Genomic DNA, 17,878 nt, shown 5'->3' on the forward strand with positions numbered 1-17,878 from the left:
CAAAGAGTATATAGAGCCCACATTTTAGGAAACAACGCCCATCTTTCTCTGATTAACCTGGACTCATCTTTCAGTTCTGAGATTAAACATAAATTCCTCAGGAAAGCCTTCCAGGACTACCCCCTACCCCCAACTAAGTTGGTTTCCCCTTACAGATTGGGCATTAAATAAACTTTTATTGAAAGACTATTCCCTCATACTACTTCATAGTACTCATCACAGTATGTCGTGATACGTTTGTGTTCATTGTCGGTGTCCTCTTAACTAGACCATAAATTCTTGTGCACTTCTGAACCCCAGATCTTGACATGTAATTGGCTCCCACTGAATACAAAGATGAGGTGAGAAATAAAGCCTTCACAACTTCCGCCGCCCGGGACAGCCGAGTCCCGTCTTCTCCCCGCCAGACCCCAGCCGGGTTAACCCCGCCTTCCTCCTCAACCCCCGGCAGGTTTAGCCCCGCCTCCTCCTTAGCACGGCGAGGATTTAGCTCCTCCTTCTCCGTCTACCAATAACAGGTGCCCTCTAGGCCGCCGCCGAGGGCGGTGGGCGGGGCCACGCAATGACGCTAGCCGCGCGTTTCCGGCCTGAGAAACTGTCGCGTTTCTGCGGAGACACCTCGAGTGGCCGCTGCCACCGCGCTAGAAGCCTCTGGGTCGGCCGCTTCCGTTGGTAGCGTCACCATGGGAGCTGTGCTGGGCGTCTTCTCCCTTGCCAGCTGGGTGAGTTCCAGGTTTGAAGTCTCCGTCCGACCTGTGTTTTGAGGGAGGGAGATAGTGAACCCCAAGACCAGAGCCCAACTGGCCTCGGCCGCAGAGGCCTGGGGTGGGGGTGGGGGGACCGGCCCTGGGCTGCACACGGTATCGAGGGACCCAAGCCCAAATCCTCGATGCCCCGACATCGGGATCAGGCCGCTCGTTCTCTGGGTTTGTTACGGAACGTAGGCGGCCAGGTCGCCATTGTTTACATTTTCGGTTGCCCCGCCCCAGCGAGCCTTCCGGCCTGTGGGTTCCCCTGAAGCTGAAATCGGACCTTGGAATAAGAGTTCCCGGGGCGGGGGTTCTCTCGTTTATTTCGAAGCACCCTCTTAAGGTGGCGCCATTTAATTTGGGTCGCTTGAATAACATGTTTGTCTCATAGCACGGGATTTGCCAAAGCTACAGAGTATGGGGCAGACCTGGGATTTTAACCGAGGCCCGTCTGCAGTTCTGGTGTAAGGGGAAGAAGGCCTGTGGACTATTACTCAGAATTGGAAACCGTGGTCTGAACTTTCGGGACCTCGTGCAAGTCATTTATCTCTGGCTTCCCCTATAAGACGAGGATAAGCACCTCAGCATTCCTCGCTTTGGAGAGCTGTTGTGAGGATAAAGGGAATAAATGGGTTGAATCACTTTGTAGATTGTAAAAGCCGTATTTTAAAGAGGAAATTTTGGGATCTATGGAGTAGAATATGCTGTTCCCTCACACACATACTCGCTTCAGAGGAGCACAGATTCCTCGAACTCATTTCCTTGTTTCCTAATTCCCGACCTGATTTAATTGACCAAGGCCTCAATCTCAGCTCATTCCACCACCATTTTTTAGGGACCGAGTGTATTTTCCATCCTTTAAGGTTGTTGATCTCAAATCAACAGGGCGGGTTCCTTGAGAGCAATGGCTTTCCAGTTTGTTTGATCTTGACCCACAGAAATAAATTTTACATAGTTGAGTTAATACATTTTTTAGACACAAGGTTCATGAAGTAATTCTTACCTTTTTTATTTTCTATCACATTAAAAAAGTCCTGGTCAGTTGATTTTAACAATCTACTCGTGGATCAAACCCACCAATTACAAAATAGATCTAGAAAAAATATAGTTACAAAGGTCATTAATGAAGGAGTGAATTAGTAATTGGAAACAAATATGTCCTTTCTGTCCTAATAACCTGAAACACATTTTGATGTAAAGCTTAAGATTTGAATTGATGCCATCAGAGCATTCCTATCTATAAAACACTTTAATATTTTATTAATGCTTTTTGTTCAATAGGAACAGCAAGGAATTGAGTGTACTAGAGAATGGAATGAGTGAGGGGGACAATAATAGGAAATGAAGTCAGAAAGCAGCAGGGGGCCAAATCATGTAAATGCTGTTGTATAGTCTTGCTGACCCATTTAAGGACTTTGGCTTTTGCTCTTAAATGACGTGGGGATCCATTTCAGAAAAGTGGAATGATATGATGTGACCTGTGTTTTAACAAGGTGGTTGTGTGGAGAATAGACGGTAGAAAATAAAGGGTAAAGCCGTGTAGGGGAGGAAAGACTTTTCTTCTACCCTCTGTGGGGTTAGTAACTAGGGGCCTGTGAATTAAACTGACAAAAGACAGGCTAGCAAGAAAAAAGGGTTTATGTATGCGTGTAACATATATGCAAAGTAGTGCTCAGTGGTGAACAGCTCGAAGGGGTGTTTAGAGGATAGGGCTTACTATCTGCCTAACTTAAAGGGAAAAGGAAGGGGAAGGAAAGCACTTCTATGGGAAGAACATATGCATTTCTTTAGGAAAGACAAATGGGTTTTTAGGAGAACAAACAGGAGATAAGAAAGTTTGTGATAACACTTGTTTGTGCAGATACAAAGGTCTTTTTGTCTTCTTCATGGCCATAAAACTCCCTCGGAGAGAGAATTTATGGCAGCCTGGTATCCCTGAAGTTGCTTCTTTTAGTCAGATGAGGAAAGCTCCAAGAGGGCTTTTTTCTTGCATTTGTTCTCAATCTCAAATGTTCTCATCTTAAAATCATCTTTATACCTACTCTGGGTTCTGAATAGGTCGCTACAGCAGTGAGACAGGAGCTATTGCATTTAATCCAAATGAGAGATGATAGTAGTGGCTTGGAACAAGGTGATAGGTAAGAATGCTATGAACGTGGTCAGATTCTGGATATATTCTGAGGATAGAGTTGATGTGCTGACAGATTGGAAGAGGGTTTTGGAAAAAGAGAAGACGCCAAGGTTTTTGGACTGAGCAACAGGAAGAATAGAGTTACCATTTACTGAGATAGGGAGGTGACATAACATATAGTAGGACAGGTTTGTTCCACAGATCAAGTACGTTTACACAGTAGGTACTTGATTCATTTTTCACAAATAATATTTTTCACAAATTCATTTTTCACAAATAATCATTTTCACAAATAATATTCCTTTGTGTTGCTATACCACATTTTACTTATCCAGTCATTAATTGATACACATTTGGGTTGTTTCTGCTTTTTGGCAATTGTGAATAGTGCTGCTTTGAACATCCATGTACGAGCTTTTGTTTGACTACCTGTTTCAGTTCTTTTGGGTGTATGTTTATGAGTGAAATTGCTGGGTCATATGGTAATTCTATGTTTAACTTTTTGAGGAATCTCCAGGTTACTTTTGAATGGAGCTAAATGGCTCTTGCTGTCATTTATAAGGGTTTCCATGTAATGTTGCTTTATGCTATAATATCAGATTTGGTCACTAGGATTCTCAATAAATAGCAAGTAGAGTTAGGTTTGTATTTTTCTCAATATTAATATATATTGTTTTTAAATATAGTATGCTCTCTGTATGAATATAAGTAACATGTATTGGGCTCTTTGTATGTTTTAGGTACTGTGTTGAATGCTCATTTAATACAGTAATGTCTGAGGGAGGAAGATTTGTTATTGAGTCTATTTTATAGATGGAGAAATAAGTTTGCTGAAGTAAAGTGGCAGACATAATACTGACTCCAGAAGCCATGCTTTTTAACCACTTCCACCCAGCCCTAATTCTCTCAGTTAAAACTGTCACAGCCTGGTTTGCTTCGTGTTCTATTCTGCCATACCTGTGTCGTGAAGGAGTCCACTGAAGGAGATCTCAAATGCTGTGGTGTGCTTATTCCAGGTTCCATGCCTGTGCAGTGGTGCATCGTGTTTACTGTGTAGTTGCTGTCCCAACAGTAAGAATTCCACTGTGACTCGCTTCATCTACGCTTGTATTCTCTTCCTGGGCACTATTATGTCCTCCATCATGCGGACAGACTGGATGGAAACGGAGCTGAAGAAGGTTAAGTAGAAGTAACAGTACCCTTAATATACGGATTCTTTTTATATTTTGCAAAATTGTAGTTGAAATTAATGTTTGTATTTCTTCACTACGGTGAAACGCAATCAAGTTCATTGTAATTTGGGGTATAGTCAAGACACAGAATGTGAAGGTATTGCTCCTTTTTCAGAAATAAAGGTAATCAGAATGAACATCTTTATGTTTTAGTTTAACAGCTGAGAGAAAACAGATACTAAAAGAGTGGCTCTAAGATGTTTTCTTTTCACGTTGTTTAAGATTTAAACATTTAAACTGTACTAGGCTTTCACCTTTGGAAGGAGTGAATTGTAGCATAAAAATTCATGGGAAAATAGGAGTTAACCTCATCAGTAGAAAGGAGCAAAGAATAGAGCACTTCACTTTTATTTTCAAAATGCAAGGTGTTTATATTGTTTGGTTTCAAGATTATAAATGAATTAGAAGACAGAGGAAAACCCCACAAGACAGTCTTGCAGTTGTTGAAGAAATCAGTTTCGTAAATCTAGGGTTTCCTATAGTGGGATAGAATCTCTTTAAATGTGGGTGTTCCATAACATCGAAACTATTTTTTCCAGATTCCTGGATTCTGTGAAGGGGGATTTAAAATCAAGATGCCTGATATAAAAGCAGACAGAGATTGTAATGTGCAAGTCGGTTATAAAGCTGTGTATCGGATCAGCTTTGCCTTCACCGTCTTTTTCTTTGTCCTCTCTCTGCTCATGATAAAAGTAAAAACAAGTAAAGATCCCAGGGCAGCAATACACAATGGGTACGTAAGACATATTTATTCATTTATCTACCTGCTTATTTATTTATGAGATTTTTTAATGAGTTTATTTCAGCCAAACTGACAACATGCCAGAAAGCAAGATCTCAAATGCTCTCAAGATTTATTTATTATTAAGTTGTTATATTATGGTGTGGATCCTCCCATTCAGCAGTTAATGTTACCATTCTTATGGAAGCAGTAGAGCATGTATTATAAATCAGTGGCCCACATATATTTCTGACCTATTATACAAGGGAAGTTGTTTCAATATCGTTTTCAGTTGGAACTTTACAGCATGGAGGAGGTAGACAGGATGAGGAGACTTTTACCTTTTTAATACCTTTTGCTTCAAGTTCCTAGATTTTTATCAGACACCTATGAAACAGTTCAAGCACTGTGCTAGGTACTACACAGTCACACACACGCACACTTTTTTTCTATTGTTAAAATACAAGCACATACATGATATATTTAAACAGTGTACAGGAAGACAAACAGTGAATATAATTGGGCCAGTGATTTACATATTCTGTTGCTTCCCATTCCTGGCCCTTAGATCCCCTAATTCTTACTTGAAGACTGAAGGGAATTTTGTGAACTTTATGTGTGTTATAATACCCTTTTTACAGATGCAATAACTGAATTTCATAGAGATTAAATAAATTGCTTGAGATCTCTCAGCCACTGAGGTTTGGAGCTGGGATTGAAGCTTAGATCTGTCCAGCTCCAAAGCCTGATTCTTTCTACTCTGCTATACAAGGCAGTCTTTAAAGATTGTGGACTGAAAGCCAGGTTTGGTGTTGGCTTTGCCAGTGATGAACTGTGTAATTGCTCGCAAGGCACTGATGTCCTAGGTTGTAAAAGGATTAGGGGATCATTTTTCCCCAGGCCTAACTGTTAATTGCTCTATATTTAGCTAACATTATTAATTTAGAATGCTCTAGAAGTCTAGAAAAATGCCTGCCTTTTAAGTGCAAAAAGTAGGGAAACTCTAAAGATACATGTTTCTCTTATTATGAATGTGAATGTTCTCTGTGCTGTTTGATCTTAAGTTGTATGAGATAATTGAATGAAGTAGCTTCATGGCAAACAATGATCTACATGCAGGCAGTCATGTTGAAAATGCTACTAAGGGTTATTTTTGCATTTCAGAAATTCCTTTTTATTGGTGTATGGGTGAAAGTTAGCATTTCATAAATGCACTTTTATATCTTATATAGGTTTTGGTTTTTCAAAATTGCTGCCCTTGTTGGCATCATGGTTGGATCTTTCTACATCCCTGGGGGCCGTTTCACCACAGGTATGGCTCTCTATTAAGGGGGTTAATTATAACATATAGACTACAAATGATTGCACGAAAGCTGTGTTTTCATTATTGATTTTGCAAAATTGACAATTAAATGAGCTGTTGTCCAGTTATATGAGGTGGTACTAATATTAAGTTATTGATTGACTGATTAAAGCCAGGAGGCATTCAGCTCACTTTTCAGCTGTTCTGGAACCATATGTTAATTGTTTGCCAGTATTTTAATTGTTTACCTTCTCACTTGACAATACTAAGTTAATTGGAGAGCTTGTCAGCATAAGAACTTACAACTTACGTGCTCCTGTAGCATGGAGGAGGTAAAGCGGGTGATGTCTTAATCTGCTTCCTTACCATGGCATCAAGTGACATCTGTGGATTTTCACTGTGATTTTTACGCCCTGTAAGGTAAAAGAAAAGGCTTATAGTACCATTTGGAATGTCAGATCCTAGGCTCCCATTGGCACAAACTAGAGTGAGTTTTAAAACTCACTGAAACCCAACAAACACTTCTTAGAACTGCCTTTGAGTTTGGAATTGGAATAATCTTGCTGTACTGCTGGAGACAGAATATGTCTTTGTTTATTACCTCTCTCTTACTTGAATTGAAATCTTTTTTAGGATGTTGGACAGGAACATTCTGAAATGTTACTTCTATTGTAAAGAATAACTTTGTTCTTTTGGTTTATAGCCTGGTTTGTTATTGGCTCGGGTGGGGCCTTTGTCTTCATCCTTATCCAGCTGGTGCTGTTGGTAGACTTGGCTCACTCTTTTAATGAATCATGGGTAAATCGAATGGAAGAAGGAAACCCAAGGTGCTGGTATGCTGGTAGGTATCTAAACTTACCTATGAGGGCCATACTACATTATGCTGCATTAAACCAAGTGTACAAAGAAAAACCTCCATTCATTTAAATATATCAACTCCCAAAGTAGAGCTGACTTTAAAAACTAATTTCCCATTGAATAAATTCTGAATTATATGCATTCCTAGAAGGGAGTAGCACAGATAATATAAATCGTTAGATTTTCCCAATTCACTCATTTTGAGATGTGTTTAGATAAGGGAAAAAGTTGTATTTAGTGACATAGTTCTAGTTTTGATTTCCTTGTTTCCCTGGACGGGGCTCAGAGGCATTCTATGTATGGGACATCTGCCAACATAGGCAGAAGGAGGTGAACAGTTCTCACTGTTTTATTCAGAGTGTGACCCCACACCCCTTGTAAAAGCTTTTTGGTGGGAAAAGGGCACTTAGAATTTTTAAGTTGGGAATAGGATTTACAGCCTATAGTAATGGGGAGGGACTTTGGAACACTCTACTTATTAGGAGCAATGACCCAGCCGTACTTTAGTTTGAAAAATAATAATTGAGATTCCTTGCCCTGACCCCTCCATTATAAAATAATAGAAGCTCTGTGTCAAGAACTTGAAAAGCCAGAAACACAAAAGAAAACAAATTCCTCCATAAACCAACTCACCAGTAATTACTACTCACTGATAACATATTAGTCTATATCCTTCCAGTCTTTTTTCCCTATATGGATATATGTATCGTCTATGGATAGAAAACGCATCATTAAAAACATGTAATATCTTTGTATCTTACTTACTCTTTAAATGTATTATATATTCAAGTAGTTTATAGTTTGAACTTTTTTTAAAACTTAGAAATAGCTTGTGAATGTTTGCCTACAGTACAGCAGTAGTACCTGATAACATATCTTTGAGTATACTTCTGATCATTTCCTAAGAATAAATTCCTGGAAGTAGAAGAGTCAAAGGTTATGAATATTTTAAATGCTTTTAGTACATATTATGAAATTTAGAGTGCTTCTTTTAAAGTTGGAAAAGAAAAAGAAAAAAGTACCTTTCTCACCATAAACACAAATGATAAAATTTTATAAACAATAAAACATGCAGCTCTCCACCAACCTGCAACCCACTTTCCTCTTCAGATGTAACCACAGTTATTGGACCTTTATGTATTTGTGCATCTCCAGATGTTTTTGTATTTAAATGTAAATAGGTTCACACTATTAGGTTGGTGCAAAAGTAATTGCTTTGTAAAGGGTTAAAAATAATTGCAAAAACCGCAGTTACTTTTGCACCAACCTAATATATATTGTTGTGTGACATCCTCTTTTCACTTACTATATGATGAATATACTTCCATATCAGTGAATATGGGTATGTCTTATTCATTTAACAGTTGCATCGTATTCCAGTCTCTACAATTTCTTAATGTTACATGCCATGGTATACCATAATTTAACCATTGCCCTAATATTAGTCATTTAAATTGTTTGTAACTGTTTATTGCAGAAAAATATTTTTTAAATTGTCTATCAATTATTATTATTGGTCAGGAATCCTGAAACTCCTCCTTTACGTCTTTCTGACTCAAAAATTTATGTCATTTTTTACCTATTCTGCTTCGTATAATTCATTTTAGATCACTCAACTCTACAATTTAATAATGAATTGTAGATTTGCCATACTTGGGATTAAATAAAAGTAGAAAAATCTTATTTGTTCAGATGGAAAAACATTTAGAACTATGCTAGTAACTTAATGTATATCATCATTTTATAGTAACATCATATACATCATTTAATTTTAAACATGCAAAATCCATTGATACTGAGATAAGTAGAAACTAATTTTCTCAAATAAGTTTGCTTTGAATTAAACACAAGTTAACTGAGCTCAACATTGTTAACAGTTGGTCTGAGTATACTATGTACCCTTTCATGTTTTCTATTTCTCAGAGTTCCACAGCTAATTGTTGACTATCCATGTGAATAGAAAGGAACATTACTTTAGATATTTGAAAAAAGCAAATGAGCCCTTTCCCATAACGATGCAGTCTCATTGTGATAGGAAACTGGTTTATGTAGCCAGCAGATACAGAGGAAAAGCTGCCATAGAAGATGCCTGTCTGTTCTCTTTTCTACTAACACCAGCCCTGGCATTTAGCTTGCTGTGAACTGGGCCATTTTGAGAGCCCAAGAGTCTTTTAGGTTCCTAAGAAAAACTTAAAACGAACAATATTTAGCATGTAGTTAGAATTTACTCTAGCTAGAATGATCAGATGTCTGGTTTTTCAACTCATGAAATCAGATTAGGTAATCCAGGAAGTGAATTCAGTTGTTTTGTGGATTTTGCAATTTAACATTGAGCCAACCCTTAACACAGTCTGAAACTTCAACCTTGGGGCTTCTGTCATGTCACTGTAAATTATTGACCGCCATAAAAGTGAAATAATGCCTCTTTATTTTTATATGGAGTAAAAAAAAAAAATGGTCTTCATTATATTGTGGGCATTCATATTGGTGTCCCTTTTTTCAGTGTTACTGTCTGTCACAAGCACCCTGTATACCCTGTCAATCATCTTTGTTGGTTTGCTCTACGCGTACTACACCAAACCAGATGGCTGCACAGAAAACAAGTTCTTCATCAGTATTAATCTGATCCTTTGCGTTGTGGTTTCTATTATATCAATCCATCCAAAAATTCAGGTACGGTTTTCTGCCTCTCCCACCTGTGAGATTTTTAATTAATGATAAACTTGAAACCTTTTATATGAATTTATGTCCAAGTTTTATCTGCGTAAACATTTTTCCATATTATAATAAAGTCTTCATAATTATAACTTAGTAACTATAAAATGTGCCATTGAGTTGCCTGTATCATAATTAAATGAATAATTTTCCTATCATTAAAAAAACAACCTAGTTAACTTGAGAATTTATAATTCTTATTAAATTGTTTACATTGTGAGAGTGATTCTTATGAATCATTAGCCAAGATATTTTAGAGGAATTAAACTAGAAAAAAGAATTGATTTTTCGTATTTAAAAACAAAACTCATGTTCCTGAGTTTCATCACTTAAATACCATACTCTTAAAAATGTATAGAGTTTTATATATGAAATATGAAAAGAACATCTAGACATCACCTCTCCTTTTAAAAGTTGAGAAAAGTGAAGTTCCAGAGAGATGATGGGTCACCTAGCTAGTTGGTGGCAAAGCTGAGTTTAGATTCAATTACTCTAAGGGACTAGTAAATCTAAGCCTTTGTGTAATCCCCAGGAATTTCCAGGATTATGAAATGCCTTGTTACTATCATCTTTAAACTGTCAAGCAGAATCGGAAGGTTCTCAGTTAATAACAATTCAGTAGGTCCCAGGAAAGTACGCTGGGTTTTAGAAAGTCAGCTCTTGGAATTCCTCTGGCATTGTTTTCTTTTTGATTTCATAGGAACACCAGCCGCGTTCTGGCCTCCTGCAGTCCTCTGTCATCACCCTGTACACCATATACCTCACATGGTCAGCCCTGACCAATGAACCTGGTAAGAGAATGTCACTAGCACATTCATTTGATGAAAAGAAAGTAGGAAATTACTCCTTTGGTGGCTGCAAAAACTAGAGCTAGAGCAGATGTCAAACAAACAAGTGAGCAAACAAAAACCTTCACTGAAATGTATAATGTTCACTATCTGTTTGCAGATGTTTATCTTTCAAGTTTTATTCTCCATGTCTATTCATAGCTATTTATAGCTGACAGCCTAAAGGACCACAGTCCTTTAAAATAATCTAGGCTTTTCCTGGGACTAAGTCAAACTGGTTAACAGCTAGACAAGGCAACATTATTTTGGCCCTTTGTAGAATTGCTTTAATTGAATTTTACTTTGGTGTTATAGGCTCTAGAAGAAATAGCTGTAGGAAATATTTTGTAGTTATTCCAGGATTGTTTTCTCAGTAGGATATTTTATAGACTCCTTTTAAAGGAAAATAGTTATTGCAGACCCTCAAATGATGACCCAACTTCTTTTTACTATGTCCCTATGTAACAACAAAACAGGGTAAAATCTTTGTGCTTAAAGCCTGTGCACAACTGTAGAAGCAAAAAGATTTACCAATTCTCCTTTAAAACCAGTGAAATCAAGATTGACATTTATTAAATTTGTCAAATTTCTTTTTTTTCTAAAACGAAGTCATTGGTTGTAACACAAATATGTTACTGACTGCTGAGTTTCAGGTTCTTTTAACTGTAGCATTCCCATGTTTTACTATATTATGACTGAATGATGTATAACCGCACCCCTCAAATCCCTTCTTGGAAAAAGGAGTTGTAACTAAGGATGATAAAATATTTCCCATTTTCAGATCGTTCCTGCAACCCAGGACTGTGGAGCATTATTACACACATAACCGCACCAACCTTGGCTCCTGCAAATTCAACTGCTCTGGTCCCCACCTCTGCTCCACCATCACAGACTGGGCATTTTATGGACACAGAGAATTTTATTGGGCTGCTAGTCTTTGTTTTATGCCTTTTGTATTCTAGGTAAGTTAAAAAGTACTTAGAACAAGAGGCTCATGAAGGTTAATACTGGAGTGAAGCAGCTATTTTGCTTTCAAAAAGCAGTGTGAAGAATTTAAAAAAACAGTTTAACTCTTTGTTGAACGTCCTTGACTGGCCTCAGTTACCCAGCCGTGTACATTTCTTAAAGTTCATTGAATCCTCTCATGAAATAATTCTTCCCAACCTTACAAAGAGATACCTTCTCCTTTATATTAGGATAAAGTCTGCACCTGACCCTAGATCAACTAGAATATGGCTCTGAAAATTGGTTGGCTTATCTTTAAAAAAAAAGGTCTTTATTTCTTGATCATTATAAATAAACAACTACAGAATTATACACATCTGATGTTAAAGACTCTAGTAAATCCCTAAACCCCAGATACAATCTATGTTAGCAATTTGCACTCATCCTCTCACTCATTTTTATTGATATTTTATACATAATAGGATATATTACTTTAATTGTTTAAAATATATATAATAACAATGGGCAAGGATATATTTATATAAACTAGTAACATAAATGAGAAAAGTATAAAGTAGGAAATGAAAGTATCCTCCCTCCAAATTTACCTCTTCCATGCTTAACATTTGGTACATATTATTTCAGGCTTTTTTCCTTTGCTTACTATCATTCTATCTGTATTATATAATTATACATAATTTTCTACATAGCTAAATGCATAATTTTATGTATATCACTTGATATACAGTTTTTAAAATGGGAACATATTATATAAATACATACTCTATTCTGAGATACGAATTTGTCATTATAATCTGGACAGCTTTCTATAACATTATGTGTAGATTTACCTATTATTTTTTTTAATGATTGCTTAAAATAGGGGTTGGCAAACTGCAACCCTTGGGCTGGTTGCCTGCCTACTTTTGTAAATGTTTTATTGGAACACAACCATGCTCATTTGTTTTCATATTGTCTATGATGTTTTTGTTTTGCTTTTGGCCTAACTTTTTTTTTTTAGATATAATTCACATATCATATAATTCACCCTTTAAAAATGTTCAATACAGTTTTTTAGTATATTCACAGGATTGTGCAACCATCACCACAATCAATTTAAACATTTTATTTCCCCAAAAAGAAATCCCATACTCATTAGCAGTCACTCCCTATTCCCCTTCCCCTCCAGCCCCTGGCAGACTGTAATCTTCTTTCTGTCTCTGGATTTGCTTATTCATACGTTTCTTATACATAGAGTCACACAGTATATGGACTTTTGTGATTGGCTTCTTTCACTGAGCATAATGTTTAAAGGTTCATCCATGTTGTAGCATGTGTCACTACTTAATTCCTTTCTATTATAAGAAATAATACTCCATTGTGTGGATATACTACATTTTGTTTATCCATTCAAGTGAGGGACATTTGAGTTGTTCCGCAGTGGGTTTATCGTGAATCATGCTGCTGGGAATATTTGTGTACGTTTTCAGTCCTCTTGGATACATACTTAGAGTAGAATTGCTGGATTATATGGTATGTCTGTGTTTACCTTTTCGAGGAACTGCCAAAGCGTTTTCCAAAGTTAGAATCCCACCAGTAATGTATGAGGGTTCCAATTTCATCACCTAATCATTACACAGTTGTCTTTTTGATTGTAGCCGTTCGAGAGGACGTGAAGCAGCATTTCATTATGGTTTTGATGTACATTTCCCTAATGGCTGATGGTGTTGAACCTTTTTTCATGTGTTTAGTGGCTATTTGTATATCTTCCTTGAAGAAATGTCTAGCTAAATCTTTTGCCTATTTTTAAATTGAGTTATTTGTATTTTTATTGTTTTGTATATAGTTTGAGGTAAGGGGGTCCAACTTCATTTTGTTGAGTGTGGCTATCCAGTTGTCTTAGCACCATTTGTTGAAAAGACTGTTCCTTCCCTATTGACTTGTCCTGGCATCTTTGTAAAAACTCAGTTGACCATAAATGTAATGGTTTATTTCTGGACTCGGAGTTCTGTTTCATTGATCTGTATGTGTATCCTGTGCCAGTACCCCACTTTTGGTGACTGTAGCTTTTATTGTAAATTTTGAAATCAGGAAGAGTGAGTCATCCAGATTCATTCCTTTTCAAGATTGTTTTGGCTATCCTGAGTCCCTTGCATTTCCACGTAAATTTTAGGTTCAGTTTGTTAATGTCTGTTAAAAAAAACACACAGGATAATTGGAATTTTGAAAGGGATTGCGTTGACTCTATACATCAACTTGGAGAGTTACCTTCTCAACAGTATTAAGGCTTCTAGTCCATGAACATGGGATATCTCATTTAGGCCTTTAATTTCTTTCAGTGGTTTATTAGTGTATTAGTGTACAAGTCTTAAACTTATTTTGTTAAGTTTCTAAGTATTTTTTTTTGACGGTATTATAAATGAGATTGTTTTCTTAATTTATTTTTTAGGTTGTTCATTGCTAGTGCATAGAAATATAATAAATTTTTGTATATTGATTTTGTATCCTGCAAGATTGTTTATTGGTTTTATAATGTGTATATTCCTTAAGACTTTCCATATACAAGGTCAAGTCATCTGCAAACAGAGATCATTTGACTTCTTTTTTTTCCAATCTGGATGTCTTTTATCTTTTCCTTGTCTAATTGCTCTGGCTTGGGCCTCCAGTACAATGTGGAACAGAAATGATGAGAGTGGAGTACTTGTCTTGTTCCTGATCTTAGCGGGAAAGCTTTTAGTCTTTCACTATTAAGTATGATTTTTAACTCCAGGTTTTTCATAGATGCTCTGTATTATTTTGAGAAATTTTTCCTCTATTCCTGGTTTCAGTGTGTTTTATCATGAAAAGGTATTAGATTTTGTTAAATGCTTTTTTTTTTTTTTATGTCTGTTGAGATGATCATGTGGTTTTTGTCATTTATTTGTGTGACTTTTTTTGAGTCCTTAACTTTCAGTGAGCAGCTGCTGTGTACTAGAAATGCATAGATGACTAAGGAGTTCTTTGAATAGCAAGAAAAACAGGAATGACAAGTGCTATGGCAGAAGGAAGCATAAGGAGCTCTGGGAATTGAACCCAGCCTAGTGATGGGGTGATGTCAGGGGAGGATTTCTAGAGGACATGGCACATAGCCAGAGAATGGAAGGATGGGTAGGTGAGCTGGGAGAAGGTGGGCGGTGCATTCTAAGCATAGAAGAGGTACCTGTGAAGTCATGGGAGTAGACATGGAGAGCATAGTATGTTTGGGGAAACTCCTAAGCAGTTAAACCATCAAGCAGTAAATGATGAGTACTGTCTGTCTTGTGATGACAGGCGACAGTTCAGAACTTTAAGCAGGGCCCTTCTGAAGGCAGTTGGTCCCCAAAGTAGGAGCAGTTAAGAAATAACCTTCATGGCAGCAGTTCATCTTCATGGTTTCTTTCTGACTTATTGTGTTTGGGATCACTTTCCAGCTTCCGCACTTCCAGCAATAGCCAAGTAAATAAGCTGACCTTGTCAGGAAGTGAAAGCGTGATCCTCCGTGATACGGCGCCCAACGGTGCCGGCGATGAAGAGGATGGACAGCCCCGGCGGGTTACGGACAACGAGAAGGAGGGAGTTCAGTACAACTATTCTGTCTTCCACTTCTTGCTCTGCTTGGCTTCCTTATACATCATGATGACCGTGACTGGCTGGTACAGGTAGGCACAGACCAAACACATGGGAGGCCCCTTCGCCCCCTGGAGTGCCTGTAAACCCTCCCGACTTCAGAATCCCCTTCTCTTACCCGTATGATGAAGTTTTGTTCAGTACTGACTCTTTTCTGAAATACTTTTGACTTTTTCTCCTTTTGGACTTAAACTCCGGTTGGAATTCTTACAGTGCAAATCATGGGGTGCTCTTCCGGGCTTGAGTACCTGAGAGAAAATCATGACATAGAGCGATCTGATTCGTCTTTCTTCACTAGTTTTTCTCTGTCTAGAGAGGGCCATATAAAGTATTCTGATCAAAGTGATGATGTGGGAAGGACGGAAAGTTTCAGGGAGGCCATTGCGATCTAGACTTTTACTAGTGTCTGGAACAGCCAGATGTTCTGAAGACCTTTGCCCAAGGATTAGTCAGGGTTCTTTATACTGGCAAGAAGATAAAAGCCATTTGAGAGGGAGCGTTCCCTGCTCATAAAAACTAAAACTAGCAGCTTCCTCAGGTCCCTTCTAGCACTTGACTAGGGAGCAGTGTCAGCCAAGTGGCACTGGGGAATGTCTTGGCTTTGGTCGGGGGGCTGTTTGATGCTGCTGTCAGGCTTCTTCACCTGCCGTGCTTCTGTTTTCTCAGCCCTGATGCAGAGTTCCAGAACGTGAGCAGCAAGTGGCCCACTGTGTGGGTCAAGATCAGCTCCAGCTGGGTCTGCCTCTTCCTCTACGCCTGGACCCTCGTGGCTCCAGTTGTCCTCACCAATCGAGACTTCAGCTGAAGCTCTGAGGGCCAAGGACACCACTGAAATCCATAAAGGTTTCCTTTGCTGAAAGCCCTTTTGCTTTTGCTTCAACTAAAATACTAAGCGAATGCTGTGCAAATTTGCCTATATCCACATTTATGACGGAGGGCGAGATTGCAGAACGATTGATGCAGGATCTGAACTTCTCATTTACATGTACGTTTATTTGTAAGGATATAGTGCAAAGGGGACATTTTTGCATTGTAAAGTGAGCTACAGCTGTGCTGTGAAGAGAGTTCTTTATTAAGACCAACTTTGATTTAAAATATAAGAGAAAAATGTTGGATATTTGAGGCCATCATTAATATATTTGTATTGCAGTATCCTTAAAGAGCAAAAAGAAAAAAAATAATAATGTATTTCTATGACACTTTTTCTCTGTGAAAGTCTTTTCCTCGTGTGATACAAGCACTCAGTTCAATCCTTAAACTCTTAAGAGGTATAGTATCATGGGATTTGAGCGAAGGAGTATGTGTGTGGATCTTTCCCGAGAAGAGGAGTTGCTGATATGGCTACTGCTTTTATATCTTGAGTTTTTCATTTACTTTTGTTATACTAGTTATACTACAAGACTGATGCTGCTTGATTCAAGTCGGGGGCTTTGCCAGACTTTTAATTTCAATAAATGCTTTGTAGGTTTGGTTAAAATGAAGATTCACTTGGGAAAACAGTGCACCTTTAGTCTATGTAATTATCTTGTTATGAGTATGTAAAAGTAAAATGCATGTGAGTTTATTATATTTGCACTATAAAGGTATTTGATTAAAATAGAGACTTAAGCTTTCAAGGCCCTTTCTTTAACAGCTTTTATGAATTAGCAGCTATTCTATATTTTTTAGACTTATATGGGCGGTCAGATTTATCAAGCATCTAGCAGAATGCACCTAGTCCTTCTAAAACTTAAGGGCTAGTAGTAGTGTCTTGAACTCATTAAAAAATTGTACTAAATATCTTCTCTGGGTAAGACGCTTGGGTAGATGAGAGATAAGGGCAGGCAATGTCAGGACTCCTCCAGGAGAGGTAGCATGCAAGGAAACAGAAGTTTGTTCTTTCAACAGAGATTTCCTGCCTGTTCTTTACCAGCCCTTCAGGTTCTGGGGTACAACTTTAAGCATGACAGACAGCAGCTCTACCATCTTAGACCTGCAGTTTCAAGGAAGGTGAAGATGAGCTGACAGTGGTGCAATGTGCTGTCATTAGTGCTGTGACTTAGGAATTGCAGCGAACTCAAAGAGGTGCCTGGGGTAGGGGAGGTGCCTGGGTAGGCCTCCTGGGAAAAGTGATGTGTAAGCCAAGAACTGTTAGGAGTTAGCTAAGAGAGAAATGGGGAAGTGCGATGGCATTGCTGAAGGGTAGACCCAACTGCGTGTCAAAGGCCAGGGAGACGAAAAAAACAAAAAACAGGATTTGTTCAGTAAAGCTGGGATGGGGAGAGGTGGGCAGGAACTAGGTTATAAAGAGCTTTGTAGACCACAGCAAAGAGTTCGGACCTTATGTTGAGGGCAGCAGAGAGCATATTCTAAACATTGGCAGTTGATAGATACGGGAGGGAGGGAGAATCCTGAGTATTTCTGGTGTAATCACCCGGGTCGATGGTGGTTCTGTTTGTCTGGTGAGGGACAGCAAGAGGAACAAGTTGTGCTAGAAGGACGGAGGTGGTCCCTTAAGAATGGCTGAAGAGCATACACTTGGGAGTCAGACTGGGTTTACATCCAGTTTTGCCATTTTTCTATGTGTCAAACCGGTCAGCTAATATTTATTGAGTACATACTATGCTCTGTGACCTTGGACAGATGACTGCTGTCTGAGCCTGTGTTTTCTTTGTTTGAACAAAAGAGTACCTAGTACATAAGATTGTTTAGAGAGTAAAGTTACTTTGCAAAGTGTTTAACCCATTTTAAGCAGTCAGGTAGTAGTTGCTGA

At 38.2% G+C, this 17,878-nt stretch overlaps 1 protein-coding gene across 1 annotated transcript; it reads left to right on the forward strand.

The window, feature by feature from the left end:
• Window positions 1–546: 546 nt before the first annotated feature.
• SERINC3 (serine incorporator 3) lies at window positions 547–17,779 on the forward strand. The gene is made up of 10 exons (XM_019748596.3): window positions 547–722; window positions 3,897–4,058; window positions 4,652–4,845; window positions 6,066–6,145; window positions 6,840–6,977; window positions 9,498–9,667; window positions 10,410–10,500; window positions 11,318–11,498; window positions 14,931–15,158; window positions 15,793–17,779. The coding sequence occupies exons 1-10, from the start codon at window positions 684–686 to the stop codon at window positions 15,929–15,931; spliced, it is 1,422 nt and encodes a 473-aa protein (XP_019604155.1). The 5' UTR covers window positions 547–683; the 3' UTR covers window positions 15,932–17,779.
• The last annotated feature ends 99 nt before the right edge of the window (window positions 17,780–17,878 follow it).

The sequence above is a fragment of the Rhinolophus sinicus genome, chromosome 13 (assembly GCF_057876585.1).
Source record: "Rhinolophus sinicus isolate RSI-liver-muscle chromosome 13, RSI-T2T, whole genome shotgun sequence".
Taxonomy (NCBI): domain Eukaryota; kingdom Metazoa; phylum Chordata; class Mammalia; order Chiroptera; family Rhinolophidae; genus Rhinolophus; species Rhinolophus sinicus.

Excerpts from the sequence above, each read along its gene's own strand:
- SERINC3 (XM_019748596.3), top strand. The coding sequence starts at position 684 with ATGGGAGCTGTGCTGGGCGTCTTCTCCCTTGCCAGCTGG. Across the intron at positions 9,668-10,409 it reads CAATCCATCCAAAAATTCAG|GAACACCAGCCGCGTTCTGG; the intron begins GTACGGTTTTCT and ends TTGATTTCATAG. Across the intron at positions 15,159-15,792 it reads ACCGTGACTGGCTGGTACAG|CCCTGATGCAGAGTTCCAGA; the intron begins GTAGGCACAGAC and ends CTGTTTTCTCAG.